The sequence below is a fragment of the Aulonocara sp. 'chitande type north' Nkhata Bay genome, linkage group LG15 (genome assembly GCF_057382095.1).
Source record: "Aulonocara sp. 'chitande type north' Nkhata Bay isolate Kocher_YH1m ecotype deep benthic linkage group LG15, A_spYH_male_GT1.1, whole genome shotgun sequence".
Lineage (NCBI taxonomy): Eukaryota > Metazoa > Chordata > Actinopteri > Cichliformes > Cichlidae > Aulonocara > Aulonocara sp. 'chitande type north' Nkhata Bay.
In genome coordinates this window covers 16,376,230-16,394,306 of record NC_141358.1, presented here as the reverse complement: position 1 = coordinate 16,394,306, position 18,077 = coordinate 16,376,230, and the positions used below count along the sequence as shown (strand labels likewise).

General features: G+C 40.7%; 1 protein-coding gene across 1 annotated transcript in view; it reads right to left on the bottom strand.

Annotated features, from left to right (window-relative positions):
• Nucleotides 1-6,454: 6,454 nt before the first annotated feature.
• Nucleotides 6,455-18,077, bottom strand: part of rngtt (RNA guanylyltransferase and 5'-phosphatase) — a 110,112-nt gene continuing 98,489 nt past the window's right edge. Inside the window, exons 15-16 of the mRNA XM_086264634.1 lie at nucleotides 10,963-11,086; nucleotides 6,455-7,048 (exon numbers count right to left, since the gene is read on the bottom strand). Of these exons, the coding sequence (XP_086120760.1) occupies nucleotides 6,882-7,048; nucleotides 10,963-11,086 (291 nt within the window). The 3' untranslated portion in view covers nucleotides 6,455-6,881. The remainder of the gene's footprint in view (nucleotides 7,049-10,962; nucleotides 11,087-18,077) is intronic.

The window sequence follows — 18,077 nt, the reverse complement described above, 5'->3', positions numbered from 1 at the left end:
AGCTGATCACAGAGTGGGCTGACACTACACTGGCAGCCTCGCTGTGCTGCTGTAAGAAACAAAGCACGCAGAATAGCTTTATGGTGTCACGAACAAAGACCCCCCGATCGCTGCTTCTGATGGAGACTGAAGACCTGTGCTGCAGCTTCATCGGCCGACGCCCCAAATGGGAGTCATTTGTTACCTCATGGCCGAGAATCTGCTAGTAATAGATTTGTGCTGCAATGCCTGCTCGAGTCCATCAGCTGAAAAATTTATGCAATTAAATTTTTAATTTCATCGGGGTAATCAGGTCAGGACTGTCTGACTTTATTATCAGGACTAAAGCCTGTTATTAAAATCAGTCGGCTGAAGACTTGATTCACAGTCGTGACTTTAGGGTTCACTGATGATGTTGTGAAGTCCCCAAACTTTTTTTTAAATGTTTCCGATACCATCAGATGTGAGGCTAATAACGCAGCTCGAGGGAAGTCGATGAGCAACCTAATCAGGATCTTAAGAAGGGCTGCGCTCTCAGGAATGATACAAATTAAACTAAGATTTCAGAATAAAGTCAAGGTGAGGATGTACAGGCTGAGAGGAGGTAGAAAAAGATTGAGCAATGTGTAAAATGTCTCTGGTGGGTACACAGAACTGGATGCAGTGCCTGATTTCACTACATGTGCAAAAGTAATTACTAACACATGGCACCAGGGCAAATTGGGTTTTTGAGTAAGGAAAGAAGCCTACTGTTGCTATTTACAAAGAGGGCGTAGTAATTGTGTGTATGAGGGAACTCAGAGATTTTTACAAGTTCCTTTCTCAAGGTAAAAAATATAGGAAGAGCGGTATTAAATCAAGCATGCAAAGAGATTCTCTGACGTTTGTGGCACGCAATTTACTGTTAATTGTGTCGAAATTTAACACAGACAAAATTAATATTTTTTGGCACTTGATATTAAAATTAACTGATGGGAACTGTGTGTTGGAAACTCAGCAAAACTATGACAGCTTACTTGCTATTTTGACCCATTTAGCAAATTTGGCCCTTAATCTTTAATTTCAGGTGTTTCAGTCTCATTGCCACAGGTATATAAAATCAAGCACCTGACTGTGAGCCTTGCCTTTAGAAACATTTCTAAAAGAATGAATTGATCTAAAGTGAGTGGTGTTACTGCAAAGTAAAAGTGTTCAGGAACCACCTCCAACAGCAATTTGGATTATGACATATACCAATCAAACCAATATTAGGTCCTGTTATGTCACCAAAACAGCTCCGTGTGTGGACACAGAGCACTCTCAGGGCGTCTTGTAGCATCTGGCACCAGTTCTTGATTTGGTGGAGATCGAAGGTCTTTGTTATATTCGTTGATGTGTTCCTGAGTTGCTTTTGGAGTGTTTCAGAGTGTATGTCTCGCCAGAGAAGGCTGTTGTCATTGGGGAGGTGGGCTTGATCTGTAAAAATGTTTAGGTGGGTGGTGCATGTTGTAGGAACATCCACATGAATGCAGAGACCCAACAAATTATAATGAAGTTGTCATGCAGGGTATTAGTTACTACCTGTTTAAAACAAAGCCTAAACATACATCTTGTTTATAGGTGCATCACATTAAATTTTTTGTGCAGAAATACTGAAAATCAAGGCTTCTGCAGCAGTAAATCGTGCTACACGACTCACATTTAAATATACTGCTGGGGCCATATTTGGCCCTATTTGATCACTTGAAGAATAAACTGAATGATAACATCATGAATTTTACTGGACAAGGAGTGGTTTGATTATGAAAAACAAATTAATTTCCTCACATCGTTTAATTATTATTAATTTGAATAACACATTGGGTTTTTTTCAAGATAACAAAAATGTAGTTTACAGTAATCGCAAACACTGTCAGTACACGAGCAGCTCTGAGCTGCAAACAGAACATTTCTGCACCTCTCAACAGTGAGAGTCGCAGAGATGCATTATTCAAAATGCAGGTAATACTGAGACAATAATGACCCGCGAGTCGTCTCTGCTGAATTAATATTGCAGTGAAGCTCAGTGGTTTTCAGCCTCCAACACCTGAGCTGAGAGTGAGAGCCTGGTAATCTTTGCTACACCACCTGTGCTCATACAGAGTGTTTGGATTTCCAGATCCATACAGCCGTGGTGGCGCTCCCCTCCTCCCCTCCGGGGCACAAACACACCCAGAGGAAACGCATTATTGACGAAGCAGGATCTTCCTTTTCACGCGTCTGTCTGCGTTTCCTCGAGCGTCCGTCTTCCGCCACGTTTTCGTGAGGAACACGACACAGAAGGTGCCGAAGGGGTTTTGGAAAAATAAAACAGGTTTGGGTCAATATTAAATCTAGAAGAACAGTTTGCAAGGATGGATTTAACTGAATGAAATTTAAGCTCGTAGAGAAAAGAAATGAAAACAGAAAAACAGGTATGAATCCTGCACCTGCTGCTCATCCATCCCCGCTATAAGGAGAACGGTCGCCTCGGGCGCCAATCGACAGGAACTCAAAACACACATGCATGATTTGTTACACTCGTGTGTTACGCTCCCCTAACTTACATTCATTTCCTAACTCCAGATCTAAATTCTCCACGCTGCATGACTAACCGCTCAACGTCACACTAATCTTAAAATAAGCACAAATTCTGACTCTTGATCCTAAAAGAGAAGGAAAAAAAATCCTTCGCAGCACGGGGGTGCAGAGAGACACATTTCAAAGAAAGTTGCACCTCACAATTGTTCTGAAATGGTAACTTTTAGTCACACAGAAGCAGAAATAGAGTCACCGAACGTCAAAGTGGTATCACCCACTATGAGCGAGCGATAGAGAGACCCGTAACAAACAATTAAATATAGCTGATTACATAGTCCTCTGTGTAAATCGTTTCTACAAAAACAACAGTGGGCGATGAGCGCTGCAGATGGGAGTTACTCAAACAACAATGTGGGCAACAGGTTAAGAAAATAATCCATACGTTTCCTGGCAACAGGCTTTACCGAAGGGATTAAAACAAAGCACGTTGAGCACGTTTAATAATCGGAGGAGGAATTATCTTCATTTGCCTGGGCTTCACGGGGAGGTCAGAGGTCAAGCGCAACACAATGGGTTATAGAGGTGGCGGAAAACTGCTGCCTGGGGACCTGGGCATGTGTCTGTTTTGTATGGGTTGATGACTTGTTATTGCTGTCATACTCCTCAGCAGGACACTTAATTAAAAAGATAAATATTTGTTTGTCTCGAGGCCGATGATTAATCTTGTATGTTAAATGTTCTAATTAGCTTTTTCTGCATGGCCACAGCCTGTGACTCTCTATGCTCGCAGCATACAGATCAGGCACAAGCTTTCACTGACATTTCCACTGAAATTTGGCCAAGAAAGATGGCTGCATATGTGGTGCTAATATGAAAAGTCAGGATTAATGTTTCACTCAAGTTGCTGAGATATATTGTGGAGCTTTTTTTTTCCTCTTTACAGCACTCACATATTACACAATTAAACTGGGGAGGTTTACATACATCTGGATCTTTCTAGGTTCTTAAACAACCTAAGATGAACAGCAGTGGGAGTGTGTGGGCGTGGTGTTGTCCTCTTCCTCTTCTCCCCTTGTCTCTCTCTGCCCCTGCCTTCTCCTTTAGGACACACCTGCTGCTCATCTGCCCTTGTTTACCACCAATTACCCTCCAGAGGTGATATAAGCTGGAGGAGAGCAGTGTGGGTGTAGGAGAGGTTTTTGGTGGATTTCCTCTGAGCTGGTCTGTGTGTGATTCTGGCCTAGGTGTGAAAAGGTTTGCTGTGTGTCCGACCGACCGACCAGCCCCACCGTGCGTGGCTCTTTGTGAGTAGCTCTCAACTGGGCAGTTGTTTCGTGTATGCGAAGCGGCCTCCATTTTCTTGGTTTGGCCTGCCTGGTTTATTGCTAATAGCAGCGTTACTGTCTTTTTCTATTGATACTGTCAATAACCAACATGGTTATTGGTTATAATAAAGACTTATTTTGTGTTTAACACTTCTGCCTGGCGTCCTTTTCATTCCAATCCGGATCCAGTTGTTACTGTCCCCCACCCTCTTCGCCTAACCTTCATGTGGGGACGTAACACATGATGACTCTCATATCATTGTAAAGGGATTTCGGACCACTCTTCTCTGTGGCGTTGCTTCAGTTCATTGAGGTTCGCAGGCACAGCTTTCTTAAGGTCCCACCACAGCATTGAAATCTGGACTTTGACTAGATGATTGCAACAGTGATTTTCTCCCCCCATTTTTAGTCATTTTGTTGCAGGTTTGCTGCCGTACTTGGGGTCCTTTTTCAGACAGATGTCCTCTATTTTGACTGTAGAATATATACAGAAGCGCATACGACTGACTACAGGCCTGGAAGGTCCTGTGGCTACAAAACCAACCCAAATCATCATTCCTCCACCAGCGTGACCTTGACATTTGGTGCGCTGTTTGGTTTTCACTGTGCATTATGGCCAGACATTTCCACTTTGGTCTCGTTTGTCTAAAGCACTTTGATCTTGGTCGGATTGTTTGTTCAGATGCAACTTTACAAACCAAACCCAAGAGGTTTTCTTCTAGTAAACCTTCCAAACACGCCGTTCTTGTCCAGTCTTTTTCCAATTGTGTTGTCATGAAATTTAACATGCTGAGGCCCGTAGAATCTTCCCTTCATTTTGCAGTATCTCAGAAGTGCACGGTCTGCGTTTGTGGTGAGTTTAGTCTTCCCAGGAGTGGACGTCAAAGTAGACTATCAGTATCTCTTTCCACCTGTTAATAATTCTTTGGAAATGACTTTTACACCCTTTGTGGATTGATGGGTAGCAAGTTAGAGGTGCTCACACGTGCAGCAGATGAGCAGTGAATTAAGTGCATTTGATTAGCTTCACCTGGCTGCCACTTACCTCTTTCATTCCTATAGAAGCAACAAACAGTCTTCATTTTGACTTAGTTTCTGTTAAGTAAATAAAAAAATAACATGGTGGTCACATGTAGAAATTTGGTCTGTTTCTTAAATTAATGTCAGGGGTGACTAATTCAAGACTGAAACTGTAATTCACTTCACATGTCCTGATGGTGTAAAACTGACTGTTAATGCAGTTCAGCCACCTTTTCAAACATGTCGACACACCGAAGGTTCAGACAAAGAGGACAGATTCTTTTTGCCAGGGTGTACAAAAACAGTTTTTTTTTTTTTGTTATCACCTTCACTGAAAATTGGTGATTTTTTTTTTTTTTTTTTTTTGTGCATCTTATCTCACAATTGTACCTAATATATTAAATAATTTACACCGGGCTCTGGAGCGTTGGTACAAGGAAGTCTGAACAGACTCGTCATGAAGTAATGAGGGGAAAAAGTCACACCTAGCCTTGAATGAGCTCATCAGTGAAATGTCCAATCAATTCATACCCTGAAAAAAAATGAAGGGAATGTGTGAAAAATGACCGAACTGTTAATCCTCTTGAATTAATGCTGCAAACTCATAATTCGGTAACATCATCCATGATTATAGTCCAAATACATAAAAGACCCAACTAAAAGTATCCCTACTCACATGTTCACAGATGTTATTCTGTGGCAGGTGGTTATGTAACAATTAGTATAGACATTACTGTTTATTTTGTAACTACAGCACATTACAGTCAGCATTTATTCTTTAAGCTTCTGTTTGATTTTGCTTTAACATGCTTTAAGCATTTTGTTGTGTTTTGTCCTCCTGCCCGGGGCCTTCAGAGAAAAATCAGTTAAATCTAAGTGAAGCAACTTTTCTATTAAACTGTTACCTCGTCCTTGGCAAACAAAATACACCTTAAAATGAAGATGTTTTTCACACAGATGTGCTGTTTCTTAGACTGAAAAGTGTCTAAGATTTTTTCTGCCTTTTTGAAGCCAAATCACATGGCACACAAGACATTTTTTTAAAAAACAAAATCCTAATTGGCTAAACACAAAAACCAGTGTTCTTCACTTTGATGCTGGATATAGCATAAACCTTTTGGCTTTAATACCTCGGTGTAGATGAAAACTGGGGAACAACGAGCGCATGGCGAATTAAAATCAAAGTCAAGCGATTTGAGGCTCTAATCTTCTGGAAAAGTTGTATTTATCCTTCCGTTTGAAGCTTCTTCACTTCTGCGAGACAATTTGTTGATTTTTGTTTCCTTTTGTGTGCCACCCATCTGCAGCTTGACTTCACTGGTTTTGTAGTTGTAGTTACTTTGTAGAGACTGTGTAATCACGTTGTCATCTCCCCCGCCCACCCATGTGGCCTTTAAAACAAAAGTCCACACAGATGGGCTGAGGCAGAGTACTGAGATCTAATCCTTATCTGAGATATGAAAACATTTGGAAACCCCCGCCTGAGTCTTACAGGTGGAACTCAATGAGAAACCTTAATCTGAACATCTGCGCAGCTTTGTGTAAATCTACATGAGACCTGATGGTGGAAACTATTTTTGTAGTGTAGACTCATCAAGACAGCAGACTGAGCTTTAAAGATGTTTACTCCTCTTTCAAAATCAAATTAAGGAACTAGTTGACAAAACATGAACACGGTTTGTCAGGTGTTATTTGTTGCTATAACAATTCCCAAGTAAATAAATACCAATTAGCTCAGTTGTTTAAAATTATAAACAGCAAAACAATGAAAAAAAAAATTACCTAAGCGTAATTTTTTTTTTTTTAAACATTTTAATAAGAACACAGGCAATTAAAGCTACAAAGAGGTCTACAATGTAATTTAATGACATCGAGGTTTTCTGGTGCCCCGAAATGTATGGGCTGATAAAGCAAACGTGCTGCAGGTAAGAAAGCCTTGAAATGTCCTTTATCTGTTGGGGTGTGAGTGGCTGGATGTACACCGTAACCGTGGAGCAGTCCCAAAGGCGTAGCTACGGGCTACGGGATGGCCCGGTTGGGTCTCTTTGGAGGGGGAGGGGGCATTAGCTCAGAGTCTGGGTCTCGCGGGTTTTTCCGGTTTTGGGATTGTGCTCCCTGAGCACAGCGGTCCAGATACTCCAAAAGGATTTCCTTAGTGACGGGCTCCCGGATGCTTTGACACACAGCTGGACAAAAAAAAGGAGAAAGGAAGTTACAATAGAAATGCCGACAGGCTTTTCCAGCAACAGTGAATTCATGGTTCTTTCAAGCACGTTCTCATTCCCAGGTGATCAAATAATGCAGTCTGTCTCTTGCTAATCTCTTCCTAAACAGAGCCAGTGAGTCAAAGTAAAGCAAAACACAAAGATGCAAAGGCGAGTCATGATGTACACTAGAACTGCCTGTTTCATGTTTCATGTATCATGACTCAAAGTCCTACAATCCATTCACACACCTTCTAACATGCACGCACACACACTGGTGGCTGTACCAGGACCAATTTAGGGGTCAGTATCTTGCGGGCATGTTGAAAAGATGAGCCAATGATTGAACTGACTGGTAGATGACCTGCTCTGCCTCTTGAGCCACGCCCGCCTCAGAGATGTCCTGGCATAAAAGTTACGTCGCCACAGCAGGTAACTCTGCATGTCTCAGTATGTGCCAAATGTCTATCCTAACACAACCCCGCTATACTATGGAGCCATTTTTCTTTTATAACCTAAGATGGCCTGGTGGAAAAAACGAAAAACTTAACGTCATCACTGACCGTCCACTCTCGAGATTTAAAAGCAAGAGACACCTTGTGCATAACAGAAAGATTCAGGCACCTGAAACAACTGCATTCTCTGATGATGGTGTGGATGATGCAAAAACACCTAAATTAATGATTCATAATTATATTAATCAGAGAGGATTCGACACGCATCCAAGCTGCTAAAGTACATTTTAACCACTATTTTATCACAGACACACACCAACTTTTGAGTCACTCCCACTGTCTACGGAAACATGATATGGACTTTTTGATTTTGAGTGCTAGAAAAAAGCCCCTCCTGCTCCACAGCTCCCTCTGCACGGTTATGACAGCGCCATAATACCAGCAGCACACTGACGACTATATCCAGCCTCTAAATGAAGCGAAATGTTATCAGCTCGGGGACAAATGTGTTACTATCTGACCAGATTTGAGATAAAAGGCGCTTTTGCCATCTGGGCTCCGAGGCTGTACAACAGTCCGCCTCGGGATCTAAAGCTCAATAATTCAGGACCATCTTTTCTATCTTCTTCAATCAATTTCGTTCATTCTTTAAATGTGTTTTCCCTCGCTTGTGCTTCTTGTTTTTATTGCTTCAATATGTACTTTTATGCTCCTCCTTGCATAGCGCTGTGAACTCAGCATTTAGATTAAGTGCTACACAAACATGGTTTATTGCCGTGTTTATCTATTATTTTTGCATTCTGTCCTCGCCTTGCTCTGCTTTGTTTGTGTCCATTTGTTTCTCCTGTTGTGGTTGCTGTGCATTTTCATAGCATGTGGCACGTGGGGGAGAACTTTAAAGTTTAAAACAAAAATCACAACTTGTGAAATGAAACCCAATTTGATTGAAGCATTGAATTTGTAATCGTTTTCCCCTTTTCATGCATTTCCCATTATAAGTCCATTATTTGAAAATATATTAGAAGTAGTGCCACATCTGCACTGTCTTCAAGACAGCCATTAACTGTGGAGGTGAAATGAAAGCCTAGGGTTGCATTGCCTAACTGCAAGAGATGGCCTAAAAATGTGCATGGATAACGTTTGCAGTCCATCACAGCTGGATTTTCATTCCACCTTCGAGCGTGTCCGTGTGAATCGACTGCAAACATATTTGATTTTTGACTGATGTCGTTGCACCGAAGTAGGTCTGAGAGACCATAACCCGGGCCAGATTAAAGCCCTTGAACTAATAAATTGTCTGACAGCTCTGTGGTAGCGTTTATCCTCTCTCACAACATCTACCTCTTTACTGCTCTAGGGGTGCTGCTGGTGGAGAGGAAGAAAGGGTACTCAGACTGAGAACTCACGATTTATTCTAACTTTAAGACCCATAGCTCATTAAAACCTCATTAAAGAGACTTAAATGTACAAGCACAAGACAAGCAAATCCTTGTACTTAAAAAAAAGTTAAAAAATGCATCATTATATATGTACAAAAAACTATACAGCAAAACACTTTATTGCCAAAGTGTGCAGAAGACCAACAGCGTAAAAATGCAGAGCCTCAAAGCAGATGCCTTAAAGCAGCGGAAGAAACTGAGGCTGCAATTCACACCGGACCACCAAAATTGGACAATAGAGGATTGGAAAAACGCTGCCTGATCAGATGAGTCTCCATTTCTACATTTGCATGGTTGGGATTTGTTCAGAATTTAGCATAAGCACCATGAAATCATGTATTCATCCTGTCTACTATTAATGGTTCAGGCTGGTGGTGATGTTGATGGTAGGGGGATTTCTTCTCAGCACAATTTGGGGCCCTAAGTTCCAACTGAGCATCATTTAAGCACCACAGCTGATAGAATCTCACACCACCCTACTGCATGTATCTCTCAGGGCACAATCAAAGCCCTTTGAGAAGCTGGCGTTGCCCCTCTGCAGCCAATGTGGCTCCACCAAACAAGACCCTGTCTCACTGAACAGGGAGAGAACCACAGTTTATGTCAATGCTCAAAGCGGTCGAACCCTGGACAACTAAACAAAAACCAGCATGTATAGAAAAAATGTGTGGTGTGGTGACTTTGCCCCAAAGGCATATTTCTTTCCTAGTAAGCTTTACTAGCTTTACTACAAAGACAAACGACAAGTAGTTTTATCTACAAGTAATAAGATACATCATACGGCTGACGCTGCGTGACCCTCCACTGTGCGCATTAATCAGCACAATTATAAGACCGACTTATGGTTCCTACTGATTGGTTCTTTGGGTCAGGGGCAGGAGAAAGGCCATCTTTGCTGCTACAGTTTTCCATTTAGCTTCCTTTGATTGTCATGTCTCGCTCTTATCACGCGTCTGTTCAAGTGAACATTCCTGCAGACTAGCAGCTTGGCTTATTAGCAACCCAGGTAGCTAGCTGAACAGTACATGGAAATATTTTGAGCCCAAACCAGCTTAATTGGTTCTGGGATTGTAAACAGGTGCTTGGAAAATGCTATCTTGTAAGGCCCCCAGAAAGTCTTCATAAATACTGTGATGCTGCCAATGATTTCTTAGCAACAGACAAAACATTTAATTTTAATATTAAGACAAAAAACCACTGTACATTAAGCTTAATCGGTACGGAGATTATCTATTAGTCTGTAGATTGTTCATAACAATTTGCTAGAGGCATCATGAGTAATGTGTGAAAATGGCTGTGGATGAAGCAGAGGCAGCAGGTTAACATCTCGACGGGCAGTTAAAGACATTTATATTCTACTTGATCAACCTGTTTGATAAACTGTTTGTAGAGTTTGTCGTACAGATGAACGAGCGTCGTCTAAAGTTTCTTTAACTCCACTGTTCTGCATGAGGAGCTCAGCCTTGCCCTCAGGCAGCAAGCAAAGAGCAGAAGAAAAAAAAAAGCAAAAAGTAAAAAATGATTGCTAACATCCGCAGCATGCACCGTGCTATCAGATTTAATTATCGGCTGAACTTTCATTATTGAAACAGTAACAATGATTTCATTTTCTCGCTTATCAGCCAATAATATATCATGCGCATTCCCATTCACGACAGTAAAACCTCTTAAAGATTGGAAATTGTGTGGCAAAATGTCAGCTACTCTATTCACAGTGAGGAGCTAAAGAAAACAACTTGTCCTCAGCTCCAAAGACAAGGCCACAGTGTCAGTGTGCATTCTTAATGGAGAGTACACAACATAACATCTGCCCCTCCGCATACACAGTCTCACAATGCAGAAATAAAACTGAGGCTGTTGCAAATACAAATAAAAGAAATATAGATAAAATAACCCATTAATCACAGGCTGACTGGCTGTTATTTGCACAGATTTAGACTCAGATACAGGAGACAGTGGGATATTAAAAATAACGGCTGGAAGGAGAAGGACAAAGACTCACCCATGGCTGTATCATAGGAGTTGGGGAAGCTCTTGTCCACCCTTTGCCTCATGAACACCCAGCTGTTGTTGGTAAAGGTGCACTCAATGATCTTGTTGTCGTATTGTTTCAGCTCTTTAGTGGCCTGCGCAGACAGAGATGAGAGACGGCCTTTAATGTGAGCGAATACAAAGCATATTCTTTTCTCTTATCACACGTTAAAAATCGTGAATCTAGGTGGGGTATTATGGTCTGGTTTACCACAGCCTTGCTTTTTACTTTGAGCTGAATCATTGTAAAAGGTTTCAGGCACATGCTGCACAACTGATCAATGCAGCTACTTTTGATAAATGACACACACAACTGCAATTTCTTCACATTTTCTTTATCATCATCATCAATTTTGTTATTACTGATACTAATTAGATACTTTTAGAAGACATCAAGAGGAAAAAGACTTAAACTTAAGGCTGCTCTATGCCCGATGCATTCAATTCTACAAAAGCAAAGCAAATTGCAATGACAGAGCACTAAATTGGGATTAAACTGACCGTTGGTTCATACAGGCCACAAAGATCAGCTAATCTCAGTGCCACATTAGCTGATGGCTTAGCAGATATCACTCTACACATCCAAATGGCACAACTAATTCTGGAAACAGTGTTTAAAGATGACTTGTTATACTTTTGTTTATAGTCATGGAGAAATTGAGCATGACAATGGCTGAGAAAGGTGATTTAAGTGGCTTTAAATGTGTCATGGCTGATGGTGCCAGACTGGCTGGTGGAAATATTTCAGAAACTGGTGATCTGCTGGGATTTTCTCCCACAACCATCTCTAGGGTGTACAGAGAAAATACCCAGTGAGCTGCAGGTCTCTGTGCATCAGGGAGGTTCCAGCACAGAGCCATGTCACCAAATTACTACAGATGGAAATAAACGACTTTTGACTTGACTGGTCTTCACTGAAACGCAGTAATATGCAGCTCACTGTGCAGATTAACTGAATGTCTTATTCAAGTAGCGGCAACATTTGACTGAAGCAAATACTGACATGTCTTGTGGGAATCTTCTGAGACCAAGGATCTCTCTAGGAGAGAAAACACTCAAGAAGACTCAGAAGTCTTATACAGAAATATTTTGGGTGACATTTTTGAAATTAAAGGATAAATGTACCATGAGTTAATGTTCACATTAACATCCATTTTCCACAGTTATAAATTTTAGGTTTCTATTAAATGAATGTATGTTGCTATTTGTATTGGTCTTTAATACTATTTGGGCACAAGCTTTACAGTAGTTTAAATTCTTATGTTATTCTTCTTGTGTCACACATTTCCTTAAAGTTTCAATTGATTTTTAGCATCAGTATTAAATAATTGTGTAACTGTACCTTTTAGAAGATGAAAACATCAAAAGCACAGGCTATAAAGTATTGTAGTTTAGACATGGAAGGTTTAAATGTAATAAATCGAAATCAACTGTGGTGTGACTTTAGGAAGCATGCTTCTTTGAATGTAAGACGAGGCTCCGATGCTTCATGCAGAAGTATGACGGAAGCTAATCATGTAGTTAATCTTTATTTTTGATCATTAAACACAGCTGCATTGCTTCAGAAGGACCTACAATAACACATCAGCACATACAAACACTAACACAACACGAGTGTCTGTATTTCATCTCTCAATAAAGCAGTGCAACAGCTCCTGCTCCACCTACTGAGCTACACAGGATCACTGACTTATTACATCACACTTTGCTTTGAAAACAAAATCAGCTCTACACACTGAGCACACTGTAACACTGCTGAAGTATAAGAAAATGGCACACGATACTGAAGATCAAGCATGAGTCAAAGAAGACATTTGAGCATCTGTTGTTTATTTGTCGAGGGACTGAGAGGATTGTCGAGACTTGGAAAAATGCAAATCTTGTAGCTGCTGGGAACGTGGAAGACAAAAAGTGCAGCTGAAGCGGTCACGTGCAATTGCACGCTTTTAAAATACGCAATAGAATAAGCAATGACATGAGTTGCTATGAGGTGCTGTGATGTGACTTTTCACCTTGGCCTCGCAGAGAGCGTGAACACGCAACCTTTAGCTGAGGTCAGAGAGTGACTGGAGTTGCCAGGAAAGCACCAGTATTTGGCAAGACGCTAAAAAACACAAAGTAAGAGCTTATGTGATCCTGGAGCGTGGTGCATCTGGGCTAACAGTGGGGGTCGAATTCACACAGGAAGCAAGAACGCTTGTGAGAAAGGAAGACAGAAAGTGAGAGAAAGAATCCAGACTAAACAGACATCTTTTAAAAATAGCTTTTTAGATAAACACACTAAATGGCCTCTAAATTGATTTGCAGCTGTAACTGTTAAATATTGACAAAACTACTGAGAGCTTATTTTGAAGCCAAGTCAAACATTTTTTATTTTTTTTTACTAGGAGAAGAATTGCAGATGATGTAAAGCAGCGACAGAATCTCTGAGCTTTCCTAAAGCTCCACACATCAAACTGCCAGCAAGCTGTGAAGGGCAGTACAGGCAGGCGGGACGTGCTGCTACAGGCTGGATCTCTTCCTGCTGGTGAAGGGTGACATGTTGGCTGCCATTTTCCATCACCACTTGGTGCTTAATCCATCCAAATCTGTCTCATTATGGCAGCACACGTGTGCCACCAGTTATCAGGGACTTTGGCAGTCAAACTCTTTATCAGCCAATGTTGCACTATTGCAGAGCAGAAGCGCTCTGCTGCCTGCCTTCTATTCAAATCCTGAAACAATCAGAAATATATACAGCAAATATAAACATGGCTGACAAGGAAGAAAAGCAGCCTTTTGTTGTGGACAATTTTTTTTTTTTTTTTACTAAAACGTGATGAGAGAGCTCTTTTTTCCCCAAGTATCAAGGCTCAGTGAAAAGACACGGAGGTTATGATTGGTCATACTGAAAAAGTTCCAGGACTTGACTGATCAAACCACTGTTATGACCACTTGCAAGAGAGAAACAACTTCCCTTTAAACTGACTCGACTTTGTTTCATGTCAAGCATCATCGTTGCTGACGAGAGCTCCATTTCCACAGCGTCCATTCCACAAAATGACACTATAGCTGAAGGGTTGCTGTTCTGAGCACTGCAGAAGAACAATCGCAAGAAAACAGAACAGGATTTCCAGGGAGTGACTAAAGTCTGAATCTGATTCCTGAAACCTTTTCACAGCATCGTGCATGCTGGAGAGTTGTATTTTTAATATCCAGGCTCATGTTCATAAAAACACTAATTACTCATGACGTGATTATGTCTTAATGAATGCAATTTCCATTCACATTAGTGGTACAGTGCCAGTGTGTCATCTGATAATCCCACTAAGGATTTCTTGTGACTGTACAATGTTAATTCCCCAGTAATATATTCTGTCTCCCACAGTTTAGAAATTTTGATTTAAAAATTTTAAGGCATTATCGCTTCATATATGCAGCAGTAAAAAATAAAAATAGCCAATCATTAAGGTAACAATGCTGTTATCTTGTCCTGTGTATCAATTTTTATTATTCTGGTCAGGGAGTTTATAGTAGCGCTGACCTCAGGCAGTTCAAGTTACAAATAGGGCTGTTCGATATAACGATATATATCGGATGAAGATATAAAAACGTCTATCGTTTGTTTCGTGGTGTCGCAAAATAAACTGTTTACGGCAATATTTTTTCATCGTTTTGATGGTCACTGTAGTGGCTACATTAATTTCTTAAAGTTCTCTCTTTCTCTTATATTTAATATAACCACACTACGGACGGACAAGAGCCTGTTTTTATGCGTTGTCGTTAGCAACAACGACGGTAAAACCATCGCGTGTCCACTTGTTTATTTTCCACATACACCTTTCACAATAAAGCTCAAGATCCTGTTGAGACTGAATCGCGTGAAAGAGTATGCAGAGTATTTACGGATGAGAAGCAAAAAAGAGCCGCCAGGTGCTAACAAATAAACCTTGGGCTCAAATGTTAGAACAAGCCTTTCCCCGCAGCACGCTGTGTAATAAATACTCACAATTTATGTGTAAAAATGTATAGTTTCATGCATCGTTAAAACACTGGACTCCAGGTACACGACGCCCAGCTGGAAACACTTCACGCAAATCGAGCTGCTCGAGATTCACTACATCGTGCAAAAAAGAAGAAGAAGAAGCAGCAGCAGCAGCAGCGGGACCAAAATTAGCTCCAGACTACTGGAATTTATGATATCTGACCTTTTACCAACCTGTACACAGCACGCAGGCAGTCGCCCTGCTTCCTTATCAAATACTGGATCCTGTGGGGACTATTGTACGAGCGCATTATGCTACAGTATGATGTCAGACGAATAAACAAAGTTTGTAATTTCCTTGAATAGCTGTTTTATTTTCCCCATCACGCCTCTCTGTGACTGACCCTGCCTTTGTTTCATTCTCGACTTAATCAGAAGGGGCCCGGAGGTCTGCGGCACTGCAGCACCCGGGCCCATTTTAATAACGAGAAACTGGATGAAATAACGTATAAGTGTGGAAATGATATAAGATGCAAAAGTAAGACTATGAACAAACGCACCCTCGAAGGAAATAAGATTCTGGATAGACTGTATCAATATTCAATCCTAATATATGATGCATGCTCAAAAAGAATACGCTAACATCTCCTCCCTATTAATATTAGCTTCCACTAAAACACACACAATTCAACAGGATGACTCACAAGACAAATGTTCAGTAGTAAAGTTAAAATATTTGTCACAGATCAGCTGCATTATCTACTATGTAATTACAGCTATATGTGCCCTTGAATAGCTGTGCCAGAACAAACAAATGGGACTTCCGACCACTCCACGACTCCTTTTGAATGTGCGAGATGACATCAGGATTGAGGTCTCTGGTGAATATGTATAATAACAATCATTATCCCACACATTCAGATTGGCTGCCGCATCGAAAAAGAAAGATGAGCATAACAAGGTAATAATGTGTAAATGAGGCAAATTAGAGGCGAGCAGGCATGCGGCGCACTGTCGAATCTGGCAGTTAAACAACAACTGCTCCAAAAACTTCTCAAACTTTTAACTGGTTGGTTTGTTTTGGTCTGCAGCATGACTGAGTGTTTTCCTGTGACAGCACTTTTAATTACACAGTATTCATACTTTTTTTTTTTTTTTTAAATCCCACAATTTAGATTCAACAATATCCAGGAAAAGTCTAAAAAAAAAATGTCTGAAAAATCCAAATCACTTCAATAACATTTCAATAAAGTCCTGCCACAGATTAAACACAATAAAATATGTCTTTGCGTAACTGTTCGCTTACTTAGAAATACATAAGTCGTATAAATTACAATTCAGCGCTCAGCAGGTGAATTCCACGCTGATAAACTCTCAAATCTCAACTTCCTCAAAGCAAAGACACACCGACGTAGGTATTTTGATTAGACCCTAAGTCTGAATGCCTTGAAATTAAGTCATGTAACAAAAGTGTATGACGTTTGATTCATTTTCGCAACTCCAGTCAAACTCCAAAGGATTCAAAATGCATCAATAATAAACCACATGAGAAGTTCAATGCACTTATTGGCAAGATGCATCTGGAGTAGGAGCAACAAAAACGTACACATAGAAGATGCCCTGCTTTGGAGCAGATAAGCTGTAAAATTTACTACTTTGCATTCTTTTCTTTTTATGCATTTCTTTTCCAAATTTTTAAGGCGAAACTATTGTATATTCTGGAAAAAACAAAAACAAAAAAAAAAACAACACACACACAAGGGTGGAAAACGAACAAGAGTTTGACTCAAACAGACTAAGTTTGTGAAAAAAAACATCAAGACCATACTTCTATGAAAAACCCACATATCCACTGCGTTGGGAACAAAAAATCAAGCTAGTCCAGAAGTGCAATATGACTGCCTTGAAACATCTCCAGCTTCAACAGAGTCCCAAAAAAGTGTATTTCATAAAGTGTTTCTATGAAATACTAAATAAATATTCTTTCCATGAGCCAAAATATCATTTGTGATTTTAAATGAATGACATTAGCTAAATAGTGGTCCATGTGGGTGGGACCAGTGGGTGGTCCCTAGATTGTGGTCCAGGCAATCCTGTAGTGACAAATTTCAGAGTTCAAATGTATTGAGTATTTTTCTGCAACCAGGTTTTGGGTGCTACTCCATCCTCTTGCCCAATTATGATCGCTTCTGGTTCAAAAATAAAATGGCAATGGCAGAAATGCAAACTTGATGCTTCAAAATGGCAACCCGCAAACCAAATGCTGACGTCACGGTGGAAATGTTTTTGAAAGTCTAGGAATAACGACAACCCAAGCATGTGAGTCAACCCCAGTTTGTGAACCTGTATAGTCAAAAAATAAAGGTCTAATTATGTAACACTTTTCTATTTCTGATACACGTTTTCAGTTTCATCACAGCTTGGTGAGTAGTTGGTGAGTGTTTTCTCACAAGTCAGCATCCTCCATGCATACCATGGGCGCCCACAGCAATCTGCCAGTGACCAAATCAATCGTAAGGAGGTTTTCAGTGCAGCACACTCTTGGTGACTCAACCTACAGCAACCACATGCTAACCGGTCAAGGACTGCCCATCGTTTCCTAGCAACCTTTGGTTGTCAGGGGGTCACTGATGGGTCTCTCAGCCTTAGTGAAAGGGGCTTTAGCAATCGATTTCACAGTGACTACCGGTAACCTCCAGCAACCAGTTGGAGAATACTCATTTCAAAGCAAGTGGCGGTCCCAAGAGAGCCATCAACCAGTCAAACAGCATTTAGAGAGCCACACAAATGTTTTCCAGAAGTCTGCTGTCTCGCAATATTTGTGAGACAGCAGACTTCTTTCTGAAGCACTCAGCTGATAAATTCTCAGACAACATCCCTTCCAAATATTCACTTTACCTATACCCTGTAGGTGCAGACAATGTAAGAAATTACAACAATAAGGAACTAAATTGGAAGACTGAGCCAATAAAACAAGTTTTCGTGAAGATTACAACATTTTTCCTATCACACACAAAGTTGGTTTGATTTCTCTCAACAGCAGCTAAATGGATTTCAATATAGTGGAAACTGGATATGCCTCCAAATGCATCTAATAGGCACGTTGAAATTACTAGCACAGC